Genomic DNA, 17,012 nt, shown 5'->3' on the forward strand with positions numbered 1-17,012 from the left:
CCTGGTGGAGAGACGACGGCTCAGGCTCAGACTGTACTCTTACTGATGCTACCACACCCTCTTCAACATTTTGACTTGTTTTACTTTGTTTTGACAAGAGGTCATTGAATGGAAAGAGGATAACGTCATTGTTATTGGGTTGATTTCTTTTGGGGGGGTAAATATTTCCCTTGACAAGGAGGAAGTATACTGGCATCATGAGAATTCAGGCCACAAAAAGCTCTTGACATTTTTCAAGTCCACCCACATTCACATGGTAGAGCATTAAAAAAAATGAGGTGGAGTTACATTCAGGGCTCTGTGAGTCACAGTTAGGCTCATCCAGAAATAATCCACAGGGAATGAGCAGTTAGAGGCCTTTTGGCAGCTGCTACAAGCTCCCGTGATTTGGGCTGCCATGTTGGAGTGCAGCCTGAGCCCTGTTGTCGCCCTCCACTGGCCCTCTCTCTTTCTCCTGTGCACAGGCAGCAGTGAGCAGGGAGGGCGATCCTACCCAGGTAACTGTGGTAAGGCAGAGGGATGAGCTGGGCATTAAGTTGTTTCTGATCTGCCACTTCGTATGGCCCGTCGTCATAAAAACCGAGGTCAAGCAGAGTCTGGTTTAGGAGCTGGACACGCATCTCACCTGGAATGGAAACAGTTGAGGGCACAGCAGAGCAACAAGCACACACACATCCGACAACAAAAGACAAACAGACTTGTGTGATTTATGACATACTTGAACATATAGTATGTCCAAATTATCAGTATGTACAACAGTAACTTATAGTATAATGTTTAGTTAGTCTAAAATAAATCAACATCCTTAACCATTTTAAATGATAAACATGTTGTCCACAACGTTGGGTATCAATAAAACAGAGACTTTTGAAGAAAATGCAAAATTGAACTGCATTAATATACAGCAAGAGTTAACAATTTAGGAATGATTGTATGTATTTTAATTATTTCGCACTGCATTATCAGTGAGTAGTGTCCATCAGTTTTAGGTTTATTCACTTTGGAAAAGTGACAAAAATATATTTAGAATGAAATAACATTTAAACAAGAGACTCCGACCAAATCATGTAGACTAAATGCAGACTTCTACATGTGTTTGAATGTGATTTGTGTAAATGAAGAAAAACATAAGCATTGATCTCATGTGGTGGATAAAATAAATCAATCCCGTATACGATTACCGCACCAACTAAATATTATTGCTTTCTTTGATTAAGTGCATACCGCTGCTCTGCATAATGTCTGTGTCCAATCACTAGATTGGTTTATAAATCAATTCAATATGTTTAATCCCTAACAGTATAGCCCTAATAGTACTGTTTTAATTACACAGTTTACATGGATTGCAGTAAAGTACTATTCAATTAATTTGATTGAAAAAATCTGCTAAAATCTGCTTTATATCTGCCTACATGCTTTGTACAGATGCAATTTTTTGTCAACATGTATTCATATATTCTTTTTAAAACGGGAAAATGTAGCACACAGATTTACATTCAACCATGTCATTCAGATAAAAAAAACAGTGAATGTCTGAATGTCTTTTTGTTGCTGTCACCTAGTGTCCAAACATTTTTTTATGCAACTTTAAAACTGCATCACCACATTGGTAAAATTAATCAATAGGAATGAAAACTTGATCTTAACAGTGATTCTGCTTCCTGCAGGGCGAATCGGACACCTTACCTTTCCAGTTGTAAGTGCCCGGAGCCCCAAACAGAATGAAGTCGTTGTCTGGGGTGAAACTGACAGACATGCCCTGCTGACAGAAGCCAAACTGCTCGTGTCCCTGCGGCCGACCCTCACAGAACTTCCACTCCCCTCCATCCAGGTCGTCTCGCTCCGTCAGATCCTCGCTCAGAACGTAGCAGCGTCCAATGGGGTCACGGGTCTCTGAAGATTGACCAACACGTTGCCTGAGCTCATACAGGTGAGCGCAGGTCTGGTGAGGGACAGGAAATGTCATTGGAGTATATCAGGATTTATATGTTGTTACTTTTACTGTTGTTACTCATTCAGAAAAGCTAGTCTTCAACTTCAAAGATACATTTCTAAAAGGTTAAAACAGATTAACCAAAGCTCAAAATGTGCTAGGTTCACAAGTCATTGGGTCAGAAGCAAAACAACAAGAACAACCAAGCTTCCTGCAGCTTCCTGGTACATTAACAGGATGTGGCCTTCACTTACCACCACCTTCCCTCCAATCCCTTGACTCTTGACCGTAACTCCGAGCCACTGGTTGTCTTTGCTCTCTCTTTCCAGATTCACTGAGGGAAAACACAGAAGGAAATGGAAATCATAACAGCTCACATAGTGTAAACCAATTAGGATCTGAGCCACAGCAAGCAGACAGCACTTTGTTGTTGAATTGAGTTATTGATGTTGAACACAAAGTAAACTTTTCTCTAATGTAATGGAAATTTCTACGTAAAGGTCAAACTTAAGTTAGAAGCTTTAAAATAATAAACGGTATGAGAAATTCAGAGCTAGAGTAGACGTTAATCTCTGTGGAACTTTAAGAAGATAAAGTGCAGGGAGTCTAACAGACAAAAAATGTAAAAGTTTGTTGATTATTTTCTGGATTATTTGAATTTCTTTTATCATGCAGGCTATAAAAAGACACAAAATGCCCATTACAATGTTCAGCAATACCAGGATCAAGCACAAAACAATAGTAACATCAAACCCGGCACAATAATCACATTTGAGATGCTTCAACTAATCATATTTAAAAAATGACTAAGTCTGTTATCCCAACATTGTTGATGCTAACCAATAACTGAATAAACACTTGAGTTCTACTTGACTCACCTTCTCCGTCGATATCCACCCTCTCACAGTCGTACTCCTCAGGTGTGATTGGACATCTGAACAAAGCTCCTGGCCGAGTCCCCCTCATAAGGCCCTGCCCTGCTGCCTGCGGTGCCCCCACGAGGATCCTGAAGGAACATTACAATGAACATTAATGTAATTACATATGTTATTTTATGAAATGTTCATTGTTGGATTAATGGTAGAATCTGTTAGGGTTCATGACAGTAACTAAAATATCATGTAAGTTCAGTAGGCTCCTACATAAAATCTAATGATAGTTGCAACTGGTTGAATGCTATTATTAAGCAATGATTTTGCATGTGAATGTGGGCGCATTTCACAGCCTCAGCTGACCTGAGGCACGATCACTGTAAAGTACAAACACCTGTATCTCAAGTTATTCCAATCATGCAGAGACCACCAAATATGTTATCTCGACTTTAAGCTGATTCGAAACAGCTCTGTGCGTCTGTACTGCTTCTCCTTTTCACTATAATGCTGCAGCTATCACCAAACACCCTTTACTATCAAGGCAAGGAAAGGTTTTATTCTCAGTGGTTGGTGGTAGCTGATATTTTGGGGCCAGTGTCACTGCCCTCTGCCTTATTTGGAGCGGCTGATTCAGGCTAGGATGCTATTTAAAAACAGAGCGTTGAGCCACATTCCACCCAACACCGTCAGCCGTGGCATATGCATGAAAGCGAGACGTGGGGAAATGGAGGTGGAGGAAAGAGTATAATAAGCATATGGTAAGGTTGGGAAAAAAAACACAACAAAGCCTGACGGGATCCACCTTAAATTGAGTGCTACAACAATAGCTGTTACAATGTGCCTGCTTCTTACATATAATTATAGCGATGATGTGTGAGTAGAAACAAGCTGTAAAGCCTGTGTGAAACGGTCCCATCATCAACACCCCTCATACCTACCTTGCCATGTGTACACTTAAATTAGAGTTATCTCTGTGGCTGGCAAGTATTTTACTATAAATAAAATGTAGCTAGCAGATAGCACTGTATGTACCCTGCACAGACAGAGAAGTAGACACAGACACTAATCAACCAGCCATAACAGCAGGAACTCGTCATAATAATTTACTCTTGTGTTGGATATTTGAAGTTGTGCTTGGTAAAATGTTGACATTAATGAGAACAGGGAGAATTAAGCATGGTGGACCAGACTGCTGCACTTCCAAAAATCTTACTTACTTAAACTGTGACAAGAGCTGCAACTTTGACTCAACATCTTTTCTTCTTCAAGTTTAAGAACAACATTGTTGCCTTCACTTTCATCCAAACCATCATAACACACTCTGACATTAAACCACTGATATCGCCCAGACTGCGGACAGCTTTACATTCTATTTTCTTCTTCTTCCTGAGTGCTTCTGTTGAGGAGCAGCCGGGCGTTGCCCCAGGATGCTTCCCCTCACCTTAATGAGACCTCCACCCAAAGCAAAGACAGCTCATATGAAATAACAACTGCTACACATCACTGGTGGTCCACATGAGTAACCCAGCAAAACAGTGTTAACAGTTTTTAGAAAAAGGGATTTAAGAGGAAGATCATCATTATCACTAAAATCCTGATAAGATCTGATCCCTCTCATAGCTTTAACATTCCTGAGGAGCTCTGGTTTGTGTTGAGGAGTTGAGGTGATACCCATCTTTCCCCCCACATGTGAGACACAGGCAGGTGTCAGGGTGTGAGGTGGGAGGTCTGTTAAGCTGTAATACCACCAGTATTTGGCAGGGAAAGTTGGGTGGCTCCCAACCTGTCCATGTGCCTAAACATATATGAGATGAGAGAATATCAGAATTAAAGCTACATTTTTTAGAATTAGTGGACAGAAATTTTGATTAGCGATAAAATCAATCAAGTAATTTAAAGTATTTTTCTGTATAAAATGCCAAACATTTGCCAGCTCCAGCTCCTCATTATAAGGACAGGCTGATGTACTTTCTCCTATACGGTATAAATATAGAAGTTATTGTATATCTTCTAACAGTTTCTGACCAATAGTTCGACAAAACAACACATTTGAAGATGTAACCCCGAGCTTTTCAGAAATTGCCAGAGAAGTTTTTCACTATTTTCTAACATTTTAAGTGAAACAATGAATCCCTTGATAAAAATATAAATAATCATAATCATAAGTTCCAGTCCTTTTTGCTGTAAGAACATTCATTCTCATGTTCCTGTTAGTGTTTCCCTAAACTGAAAAGATTTTTTGTTTGAAAAATGTCATTTATCATTTAAAAATAGATTTAAGAAAACAAGGTCATGTTGTCTGGGCTTCCTCAACAATTGTCAGAGCCCTGAATATCGAACATGACACTGTTTATAAGAAGTTAAGTTAGGCAGAGTTGAAAAATACATCCAGACAGGCACACATGAACCAAATTTGACACAGATAAAATGTCGAGTCTGAGTAATACATTCATTTGTTTGCCTTTTACCCACTGAGCTCACTTCATTGTTCAGCACTGAGTCAGATGGTACAATCATGATCACTGCCAAGCTCATCTTTCAGTAAACCCACATCTGACATGCTGTGTGTGTGTGTGTGTGTGTGTGTGTGTGTGTGTGTGTGTGTGTGTGTGTGTGTGTGTGTGTGTGTGTGTGTGTGTGTGTGTGTGTGTGTGTGTGTGTGTGTGTGTGTGTTGTTGCTGCCGGCTGGATGGGAGATATAAGGGTGTTGAGCAATAGTGACAAAGTAGTAATAAAATACCCACATGAACATGGACCCCACAGAGCCAGAGCCAGCATAACTGAGTGTGTGTCTGTGTGTGCGAGATTGTGTTGTATTAGATAGCCATGTTGTATGCACAGATTAGATCATGCATGTGGACACCGCCTGCATCAGCTACACCCCAGGATACATCAAGTTAAGTCATTGTTAAATCAAGTATTTTACACCGATCAAACGTTATTAGCCAGAGTTCAAATCAACCTCTCTAAATGTGAGCAAGGACGACCCTCAGGGTTCAGGTCTGGGTCCTTTTTACTATTTATGTCTATACCCTTACTTTGGATATCCCATATGAAAACATATATGTCTTTTGATCTATGTGATGATGCTATCTTGGTGGGGGGTTTTCCCAGTGAAGCTCTTTCCTTGTTTAATAAAGTAATATTGTTCAATTATTTTCTGATAGTCAAATAATGTAATTCAGTGACGAAGTGTGACACAAACTTATTTTAGGGCAACATTGATTTTTAACCAAATAACAAAAATATCTTTGTCAAAACCCCAGAAAATTATTGATAACCCCACCCTCCACTAGAAGACCCTCTTGATTTTCAAGCTAATAATCACAGACACATGACAATCACACACAGGACCCTCATTACACTAGACTCATACCGATGTGTTCATTAAGGGGAGCATGTGCAGTGACCCCAAAGTCTCGCACCCCTCCCCCATGTAAACCCCATCCTCACACACAATTCCATTCTCCTTCACTCCTCCCCCACCCTCAGGAGTCACATCCCTGCGTTCAGCTTCCGATACAGGCAGATTGATGACAACACACTGGACAACAATACATTACATGCGATCAATATTCCGAGCAGCATCCTCTCTCTAAACATCAAGAAATATTGCAAAAAGAGAAACAGCTACACCCAACAGTGCCGATCCATCTTATATGATGACTCACAACCTGAACATGATTAAGTCCAACAATGTTGATCGTTTCTTCATACCTTTGCACTTGCAGCCAGTAAAATCGTATGTAGTCCATATTCACGTTTCATCCCAGGATGCATTCTGCTCGTTGGGTTAACAAGTTTTCCCAACTCTTAGCTTTGTAAAACCTTTAAAAATAATTGTATTATACATCAACGTCCCCTGACTTTAAGCCTTAACCTAGACTGCTTTGTCTTTGTTACAGAAAACACCTGGAAATAGTAGCAAACCTACTGGAACATCTGCAGAAATGTATTTTGTCATCCCAAGAGAATTCCTGTTTTGTCTGTTTATGGAAAGAGAATACTTTTGCTGGAAAAGGAGAAATGGATGATGTAAAAAGAGACAGAAAATTGAAATGTAGTTCAGGCGTTAATGTGATGGCCACACATGGTCAGTTTGCAAAGAGCCTCAATCTGTCTGCACATCATCTAAACAATGTGCATAAGCTTTCCAAACCTTAGAGAACAACTGAACATTTTAAAAACCGACACAAACTTTTCTAAAACCCAACCCTTTCCTGGAATTTTCCAGGCGTGGGCCTCTCAAGCCTTAGTAAGTATGGGAAAAATGTTGAATCAAAAAATACAGCCTAAACATTTCCAATATTCAGTTTGGTCAGTTGATCCCTCTTAGTCTCTCTGCCCACACTCTTTGACATATGTCCGTCTGGGATCAGTGCGAGGCTGTTGCTCTATAGACAGTGGCTCTACAGGATCAGCATGGGGGCCAGGGGGCTCTTTAGGCCTTCTGTTACCCTGAGGCAAGACTGTGACCTCTGACCTGGACACACACACACACACACACACACACACACACACACACACACACACACACACACACACACACAAACACACACACACACACACACACACACACACACATATATACATGCAAAACAAAACACGTGCAATCATGCAGATGTTAATGGAGGCATGAGTGTACAAATGGAGCTGCATATTTGTTCATAACCTCACACACACACATGTTCGGACACACACCAGACAACAGAAGGCTGTGTGACAACTGTGTAAACTACGGATCGGCACACCGACTACAACCTGTCCAAAAATGTCGGCTGTGACAATCAGTCTCAGAAAATGCTTTCACACCTGACTCCAGTTTCCCCTTTCAGTTTTGCTGATGATAAAATGACAGCTGAGAATGAGGTGACCAGGCTGTGAATCATCAAGTTTTTAACATCTCAACTCTCTCCCACGGATTTTTTTTTTAGGTAGTGCACAATAAAGGGCAAAATGAGAGACAGAAACAGCTGCCAGGACGTGCTAACACCCCTTTGGGATATTGTGGTTCACTGCCCACGAACGTGACTCAACTTCCTGCTTAAATAATGTGTTCAAGGACATCACAAGGACACTTCATATCAACTCAAGCAAACAACCAAAAAAGCAAAAACTCTTTGAATTTTTAACCACTGAAAGTGTGTTCCAGGAAGGAGGAGGGTACAGACACTTAGCTCTCAAAGGACAACGGTAACCCCATCCTCAATTCACATGCATCTTTAACAAGCCCTAAGCTCACCACCTGCCCCACTACTGATCAATAAGGGGACAGTCATTTCCAGGCATAGATGGGGTAATGATACGCCCTATAAGGTCCAAAGTGTAAAGAGGACATAACCCTTACACCGCCCCTCCCTTTTCCTTTTATCTTCTCCACCGTTATCCACTCATCCATCTATTGATCTGTCTATCTACATCCAGATCTCATAATTTATATCTTTTTAATTACTCTTTTCTGTCTGTCCTTTCATTGTCTTGGCTTGTCGGGACAAGCAGCATGCAATGAAGGGAAGAAACATTTTTTGTGACAGGTCAATCACACAGACAGACAAACACATTTTACAAAAAGTGTATTGCATTACAATCGCAGGCTCTACCTCCACACGAGATTACAACAATGATGACACATGCTAACATTATTGCATCTATTCAACCAATTTGAATCTTTCATCTTTCTGAATCTTCAATTTATGTTGGAGGAAATTAGAAAAAGATAAGCAAGTGACTTTGATCACACCAAAGGGAATCAATTTAAGTATTGAATATAATGTTTTAACTTGATTGTTTGAATCCAAAGATTTTCCTGCGTAGTTAATCAGCAAATCTCTTTCAATAAATATAAACAAAAAGCCTTGTAATTTCCTCTTCCTGTCTGCTTTTCACAGCATCTTTTTGATCTCAGTTTTATATCAGTTCCCAGAAGAGCCGCCATAAACTGATTTATTAAACTGCTTTTTTACCAGAGTAAACTCAAATGGGCACACACATGTGAACACACACACACACACACACACACACACACACACACACACACACACACACACACACACACACACACACACACACACACACACACAGTCTTAATCAAAGGAGGGGCCTTTCATGATTTATTCATCCCTGCAGTTTCGGTCCCAATCGTACCTCAACCCCTCCCCCACATACGGATCATACCATATTTGTAGTCAACTAGGTACCCTTATGCTTTAAACGCTGCACTTTTTTTTATTGAGACAGCATTGTCAAATACAAGTCAACAACAAAACATTAATTATGTGTAAGAATGAAACACAATGCCAGAAACCTTGTTAGGACTTTATCTGCCAACTATCTATAAACTGCAGATGCAGAATCAGCTCCTGCTGCTCCTTCACTGCCAACATTTAATCTGCAGCTTCATCCAATCTAAGTTGTATGTTTCCTTCCTGACACTGCAGATTGTCCCTCCAATCCAGTGTGCACGTGGTCCGCAGAGTAATATTCCTGAAAGCTCTTGGCCAGGCAGCACTGCTTCCCACCGAGCTTTTGTCCAGGCAGCCCAGCGTGGAGGAATGGGGAATGTTAAATAGACAGAGAGAAAGTGGGAGCTAGTAAAGAGCATTAACCGTGTGTGTGTGTGTGTGTGTGTGTGTGTGTGTGTGTGTGTGTGTGTGTGTGTGTGTGTGTGTGTGTGTGTGTGTGTGTGTGTGTGTGTGTTCCTGTTGGACTGTAAAGCATGCTATATACCCTTTGCTCCTTCGGATCCCTCATATAAATAAGCACTGCAACAGCGTGGGCTCCAACATTTACGACGCTTTCACATGAAAAGTCCTTAGAAGTTTTAGAAACAAGAGTGATAGAGCAGAAGAGAAATCATGAATTGAATTAGGGAGGGAAAGGGGGTAGGTTCATTCTCAACTCTTAAGCTGAGGCTGAAAAAGCAGCTTTCATAAGGCTATTTTAATGCAAATTAACCCCCAGAAATTCTTCTTTGTGTTATAAAGCTTTGCTGGGCCCCATTTACACACATTATATGTGTATTTAACACAAGAAATGGTAATGGAAGGCACAGAGGGTATATCGTGTTTGACTCATAAAGGCAAAGGCCAAATGAATTTAAGCAGGAAAAAGAGCACAAGTTTAATAAAAACTTTAAGTTTAGTTTAATATTTTGGGAAATAAGCTTATTTACTTTCTTTTCAAGAGTTTGAAATGAAGATCAACACCAACAGTATCAGTCTTCGTATATAACTCCACAAGAAAACAAATAAACATATTTCCAAAAAAAGTATACTATTGCTTTAAAACTAAAAGCTATGGTTTGAATCTGTACACTGCTGAGTTTCTTATCTTTGCATTTGACTTCTCTTGCAATCTCTATGACCTTTTAGAGGTCATTCAACAATAAGCTGTGTTAATCAAGCCTCCATTTCAATGAGAGGATTTGTTCAGCTTCAGAAAGCTATGTTGTTGATTCTTAATCAGCCAGTGAAACCGAAATCCAGACTATATGACTGGGATTAAATTGGCTACCTGTGGCCCCACCGGCACTGACACTCTCCTCATTAAGGCACCAGAGCAGGTCTGTGGTAAATATGAACCTTGAGGCAACCTGAGGCCTTCTACTTTCCCTCTGACATCATGGCAACACCACGTATTTACTGACATCAACAGACAAATTAAACTCTGATAATGTTGTCAATGTGTTGCTAAATGCTGTAAGCAAAAAGAAACTCAAGCTACATGATTTGGGTGAAAATATCTTATTAAAATGTTTTAATTTCCCAATGAAATTCCAAAAATAGAGAAATGCTGCAACAATTCAAATACATAACTCAAAGGCAAAGCTAACAATTGTGTCAGAATAGTGAATAAGCACAATAAAAAAATAAAACAGAGATCCATCACAGATGATTTGTGACCCACATCAGAACACCAAAGCAATACTGCCTTCCCCCACCTTCGCCAAAGCACTCTTAACATAAACAACCTTTACATTTTAAACCTTTAAATCTAGAGGCCTTTCCAGCTAATCTGTGTGATGCAGTATGATTTATAAGATGAGAAAAACATTCATATATGCAGGAGACGTTGTGCTTCATCCCACCGTCATGGGTTTGTACTAAGTATATCTATGCTGATCCTGAACTGACACAATCAGCAGTGCAGCATTTTTTTTTAGCTCAGCTCTAGAAATGTCAATGAGGTCCACCACTCTGAAATCATTGGAACGATTATCAGAAATGTATGTACACACATCAATTGTCCCCAGAGGATGAATCTCACATAGGCCTTTGGTGGAGCCCCAACTTTTAATCTACCACAATGATAAAGTTGATGTGTTACTATAAGTGAATGCAACTATTAGAAAAGTTTCCATGAAAAGTGCTACATTAATGGTCTTCTCAGGATGAATCCTAATAGTTACTGATCCCTTAACCTTTCATAGTGCCAAACCATTGAAATTCCCTTCAGCTGCATTTTAACTTTGTTTATAGTGCTAAGTGTATAAGCATGCCAAACCTGTCTCCTGCAAACTACGTTTCCATACAACTAAACTGCATTTTCAATTACATTTTAAGGGAAACATATTTACTTTTGTATTATGGTTGCCATTTTAAACACAAAGTTAGCTTTGTTAAAACTACGTTGCTTAGATTTAGGCAAAGGTCGTAGTTTTTTTGATAGCATTGTCATTGGAAGCATGATAGCATGCTGTTGTAAGCACCTAGCCTAAAGCAAAATGTGTACAGCAAATACAGCCATTTACGACATTTACAGAATGTAGCCCAACCTCAAATTGTTACCAAATGTGCTTTTACACACATTATTTTTTAAATATCTTCAAAATGTATCATATGGTTAGAAATAGTAGAGTTTTATGACTGATGTATGTTCATTGTATATGCTGCCTGGCAGACTTGCTATTAAAACATGCAGTAGCTGAGTTCAGGAGATTGGCAGGGGTGGGATAAAGCTCAGGGGGCTTCCTGTCTTCACCAGGCAGTAAACTATTAGCGGAAGCACTTCTCATAGCAGTATAAATAGCAGACACACACATAACTCAGACTGAAATACCCTCTCATCTCATTCTCTGTCTGGCATCAGCAGCAGAAGCAGAGCCCCCCAAGTTCATTTTAGGGCCCTCAGGACAACAAAAACCCAGCAGAGATAATAGAGAAAGTTTAAATGAGTCTGTGAAGCCAGATCAAGGCTCTTAAGGCATTCTGTAACGTTTTTCCAACATGTCATTGACAGGGTCTCCTTACAGCATGGTCAATATGAGCTCATCAGGTCACATGGGGTGACCTTTGCTGCCATACTGAAAAGGGGCTGTTGGGTTTGAAGGGCAGTCAGTCTGTACTGAAAATAAATTGTAAAACTGAACAAAAGGACATTTATTCCATAGAGCTGTCAGCTGTGTCTGAATCAGAGTCTCTGCACCCTGACATTGTATGATCCTGCCTTTGAAGAAATACACATAACTCCTCTGATGTTTAAGAAAACCATTTCCAATAATCTGAGCAAGTCCAAAACCAGAGAAGGTGACTGTATGACTAAGTGTTTTATATTCACACTTTAAGGCTTTAGGTTGTGTCATACAGCTATGAGTAAGCACAGGATGGCGCATCAAAGCAGTAATATCACTTTCACCATCAAGCACGGCGACACAACACACAATGAGGACAACGCATTTGGGCCATGGGCAAAAGTAACCCAAACCTTTATTAAACAAAGAGAGAAGAATGAGTCAATAGCATCTAATTACATTTAGTTTAAGGCTAATTAAGAACAGAAAAGCAGAAATGAGATGGGAGCACCTTGGAAACTAAACTCCAAGATCTGATCTGCAATAACACTGAGAGGGCACTATCATAAAGTAATTTTCAGAAGGATAATTGCTCTGTTGCCATCTGAATAATGCATTTCTCTTACTTAGAGTGCAAGTACATCAGATGTCTTACAATCCACAATGCAAAAGTCCTCATTCAGTCCAAGGGATGTACCAGTGAGGACAGGATCTCTGCATCTTCTCTTGAGCAAACGTTTGGATATTTTAAAGGTTGAATTAATTAACTTTAGCAATCAGCCTTTGATTTTGATGTACTTTTTGAGATTGCTGTGTGGACAGAATCAGGACTCCAAAAGACTGATTACGTGTTCCATTACTGCTGGATGTGTAAACAAGCCACTCTTTGCTATTTGCCATATCAACTAAGAAGGTGATGATACCACTAACTTGTTTCTGTTGTTCCCAAGAAGTCAAATTTGGATGAGAAAAGTGTCCTCAATCTTCATTTTATACCATTTTTGAGGACATTGGATTGTCAATAACAAAGTTAGGTTATTTTATTATCAAAATATCTGACTACCTTGCATGTCATGTAAAGATACAGTAAATACTCAGGGGATGAAATCATTACTATTAAGTCATCTATGCAGACACTTGTGTGATGTCAGATAATACTGGAAACAGCATTATTCATCCCATCCCATTATTCATCCCAGTCTCTTCCGGTACATGCATCACATCAGCACATCACTTTATTGACTTCTGCTGGCACCAACTCCACTGATGCTGCATGGGCCTTTTTCTCAGGAGTCTTCCAGCATTTTGAAACAGGTCACAGTAGTAAGCGTTAAAGCTCATGGTCACATTTTAAAATATCTTCCAGGAATGCTGCTGGACAGTGAGCAGGTTTAAGAGGGGGCCACGACTCGTGCTCTGACTGTCTATGTGTCCGTGTGCATGCTGATGTCATTCCCCTGGTCTTACCAGGCGACAGGGTGACTCCAGCTCCAGTAAACTGAGGAGCCAACGGTTAAATATGGAGCTCCAAAACAGGGACCCGAAGTAAATAATCTCCCTCGTATTTGTTATTTTCAGGGGTGGTAGGTAATTAAGTGTAGTATAGGTTTAAGCTACCTGTATTTAAGTATTTTAAGTATTATATTATTTAACACTACAATTCAGAGGGACATATTGTTCTTCAAGTGACTTCTCATAGAAAACATCCAACTACATGAGGTTTTAGATAAATCTAACCTGAAACATATTGACATACGAAATACCTCTATTACAAAAAGTAGCATTACAATTAATTATCAATACAATATAATTCAATACGAATACAAAACTATAACAGAACTCAACCATGGCCAAATTCCCTAGCTTTGAGTGTGTTGAAAGGGGGAAATGATCTGTTCATTTACCCCGTGATTCAGATCAGCACCAATTAAAAGTGTTTCAATTCATCTGGTTTCTGAGCCTACTTTTTCAAATTAGAATTTTATTTTGATGTCATTTTTACATTAAAGTACATCATCTGAAAACTTCATTCACCACCAGTCATATTAATATCACACATATCCACACATCTGTGGATTGTGTCCAAGTCTTACTAATTTTAAGTTGTAAACTGAATTTGTCAACTGACTTTTATCAGACCTATATCCTATAGATATATTACAAAACAGTTTTCTCCTGAACCACTTCAGGTGAAATATCAATTGCAACCTCTTGCTTTAGGAGATGTAAATAAAGACCGTCTTTTGTTAATCGTCATGTAATAAACATTTTTGGAGGATTTACAAGCAGATCTGCTAGTATAACTCATGGGGGAACAGACTTATGAGAGTTCCAGTCACACTGAAAGACGCAGCAAAACAGCTGTTGGCAAACACATCAGAAAACATAGTCAAATAGAAAAGCAAAAACATATCTCATCCATGAACACATATACACATCCCTACTCACTATTGGACACATTTGTATCGTATGTGAAGTCAGTATCAGACCTAAACTGCTCTGAAAAACAGAATCACTTGAAAACCTTTTTCCCCTTCTTGAGAAATGACTGCCTGCCAGCTGATTCAGCACAATCTATACTCTCATCCACTTACTGTAAATCATTGTCTTTTGCCTCAGAGCTCATGGGCTGCTCTTGCAGTGCGTGCTGCACATTAACATGCTAAAACTCCTGCACCCAGTTCAGAGTATTGAGTAAGAATGATTTAGCAAAACTGACTGGTGCAGCACAGAACTGCTGACTGTAACAGCCACACATTTCAGGTTTTGAACCTTCACTATAAACATTTTGCATACTGAGCAGGTGCAGGTACACCACACGTCTAAGCTCTGTCTGTATGTGAGGTGCAACAAAAAGTCAAAGAGGACACACATGGTACAAGCTCAGTGTCGCAATTCATCTACTCACCAGCTTTGAGACTCTGGGGTAAGCTGCTGGTGAAGCGCTAGAGAGAAGCCAAAAAAGGTGCCATGGTCTCCCAACTTATGAAGTGTGTGTGTAGTATCCAGGTTAAATCCCCACACTTGGCTTGAAAGGGTCAAGAGAGCCCAGAGGAGAGTAGTCCAACAAAGAGAGGAGTAAGATGAGAGGGAGACGGTGTTCCCAAGTCCCACCGGAGCTGCCATAGCAGGGTGCAGGTCCTCTTAGCAGCAGAGCAAGTTCAGCTCTAGAAGAGAACAGGGGAGAATCTTTTTTTGGCTCCCAGAATGATACAAGAGAAAAACCCTGTAGTCTCCTCTTCTCTGTGGATGCTTCACTTGTCTCAAATCTTCTTTATTTCCCGGCTTGCTCCACCGTGCTGCCTCTCAACTCCGTTTGCTGCTGTCAGTCTGAAGAGCAGGCTGTGAAAATGTGTGTGAGTGTGTTTCTCTCAATTCATGTGCGCCTCCCCCTCCTCTGTGCTCAGAGGGAGACAGAGGACAAGTGCCTTGAATAGCCCGCTCACTCCTCCCCCTCCCCTCACTCTTTCTGTCCCTCCCTTCCTCCCCTCTCTCAGCTGACATCAACACTCAAGGGACTGCTGCCAAAATACCAGGCAAGGTTGTCAAGATACTTGGAGGCTATTGAATAGAGAGAGATACAGGGGGAAAAGACAGCAGACAGTTGTAGTTGATTTAGTTCACACGGTCCACCTTTTTCTGTGGCCACAGTTTGCTGCAGGTGCAAGTGAAAAAAGCTTTTGATACAAGTTGTAAAGTTAAAAAGCCAGACAGAAGAAAATCCTAAAGGTTTTTTCTTACTTTGAGCTTGAAAGCCTTGACGTCTGACTCGATCTGCAATGAATGGAAGACAAAAGGGGTCTAAATGTGCACAGTGACCCAGGAAACTTTATTACAGACCTTTAGCTCCTCTGTAAAAAGGGAGAGCGGGAGAGATGTGCTGTGACAGAGCAATGAGACATAATCAGGAAAATTGCAGGATTTCAAATAAGCACATCAATTGTGATTTTACTGTTTACTACTGAAATGAATTGATGCCTTAACACAATTATTTTGTATACAGTACAGGTAACTCAAACAAGCAGGAGAATTCAATCCCTTTTCCCCACAGCTGCCATTTTAACCAGCTGATTTCTGTTTCTCCTGAGACAATCTGGTTGCAGCTGTCAGTGTGTCACCTCAACTGTTCCAGTCTATAAACCTCACACACACACACACACACACACACACACACAGCAGTTGCACTCCAACAATGCGCTAAAATGTAATACTTGTGTGTGTCACCTCTGTAGTTAGGATGCCATGTTTGATAAAAACAATTGTTTGCATAGTTTTTATTCAGTCTGTAAGGTTTTAGGTATACAGGTGCAGCTCAATAAATTAGAATATCGTGGAAAAGTTCATTTACTTCATTTAGTCAATTTAAAAAATTTAACTCACATATTATATGGATTCATTACACAAAGTGAAATATTTCAAGCCTTTATTTGTCTTAATCTTGATGACTATGGCTTACAGCTAATGAAAACCCAAAAATCAGTATCTCAGAAAATTACAATATTACATAAGACCAATAAAAAAACTATTTTTAATAGAAAAATGTCGGCCTTCTGAAAAGAATGTTCATATATATGCACTCAGTACTTGGTTGGGCCTCCTTTTGCATGAATAACTGCATCAACGCGACGTGGCATGGAGGCGATCAGCCTGTGGCACTGCTGAGGTGTTATGGTAGCCCAGGTTGCTTTGATAGCGGCCTTCAGCTCGTCTGCATTTTTGGGTCTAGTGTGTCTTATCTTCCTCTTGACAATACCCTATACATTCTCTATAGGGTTCAGCTCAGGCGAGTTCGCTGGCCAATCAAGCACAGTAATTCTGTGGTCATTAAACCAGGTCTTAGTACTTTCGGCAGTGTGGGCAGGTGCCAAGTCCTGCTGGAAAATGAAATCAGCATCTCCATAACGCTTGTCAGAACAAG

At 40.2% G+C, this 17,012-nt stretch overlaps 1 protein-coding gene across 3 annotated transcripts in view; it reads right to left on the reverse strand.

Moving 5' to 3' along the window:
* Nucleotides 1–15,471, reverse strand: part of itga7 (integrin, alpha 7) — a 28,792-nt gene extending 13,321 nt beyond the window's left edge. For 2 of the 3 annotated variants that reach the window (XR_010168267.1, XM_063911717.1), the window contains exons 1-5: nucleotides 15,003–15,471; nucleotides 2,812–2,939; nucleotides 2,188–2,267; nucleotides 1,687–1,942; nucleotides 494–625 (exon numbers count right to left, since the gene is read on the reverse strand). Coding sequence is in view for 2 of the 3 variants with exons in the window: in XM_063911717.1 (XP_063767787.1) it covers nucleotides 494–625; nucleotides 1,687–1,942; nucleotides 2,188–2,267; nucleotides 2,812–2,939; nucleotides 15,003–15,220 (814 nt within the window). In the remaining variant the exon portion in view is untranslated. The remainder of the gene's footprint in view (nucleotides 1–493; nucleotides 626–1,686; nucleotides 1,943–2,187; nucleotides 2,268–2,811; nucleotides 2,940–15,002) is intronic. The other variant, XM_063911718.1, reaches the window with a different exon arrangement.
* Between the last annotated feature and the right edge of the window lie 1,541 nt (nucleotides 15,472–17,012).

This window comes from Eleginops maclovinus, chromosome 20 (genome assembly GCF_036324505.1).
Source record: "Eleginops maclovinus isolate JMC-PN-2008 ecotype Puerto Natales chromosome 20, JC_Emac_rtc_rv5, whole genome shotgun sequence".
NCBI lineage: Eukaryota > Metazoa > Chordata > Actinopteri > Perciformes > Eleginopidae > Eleginops > Eleginops maclovinus.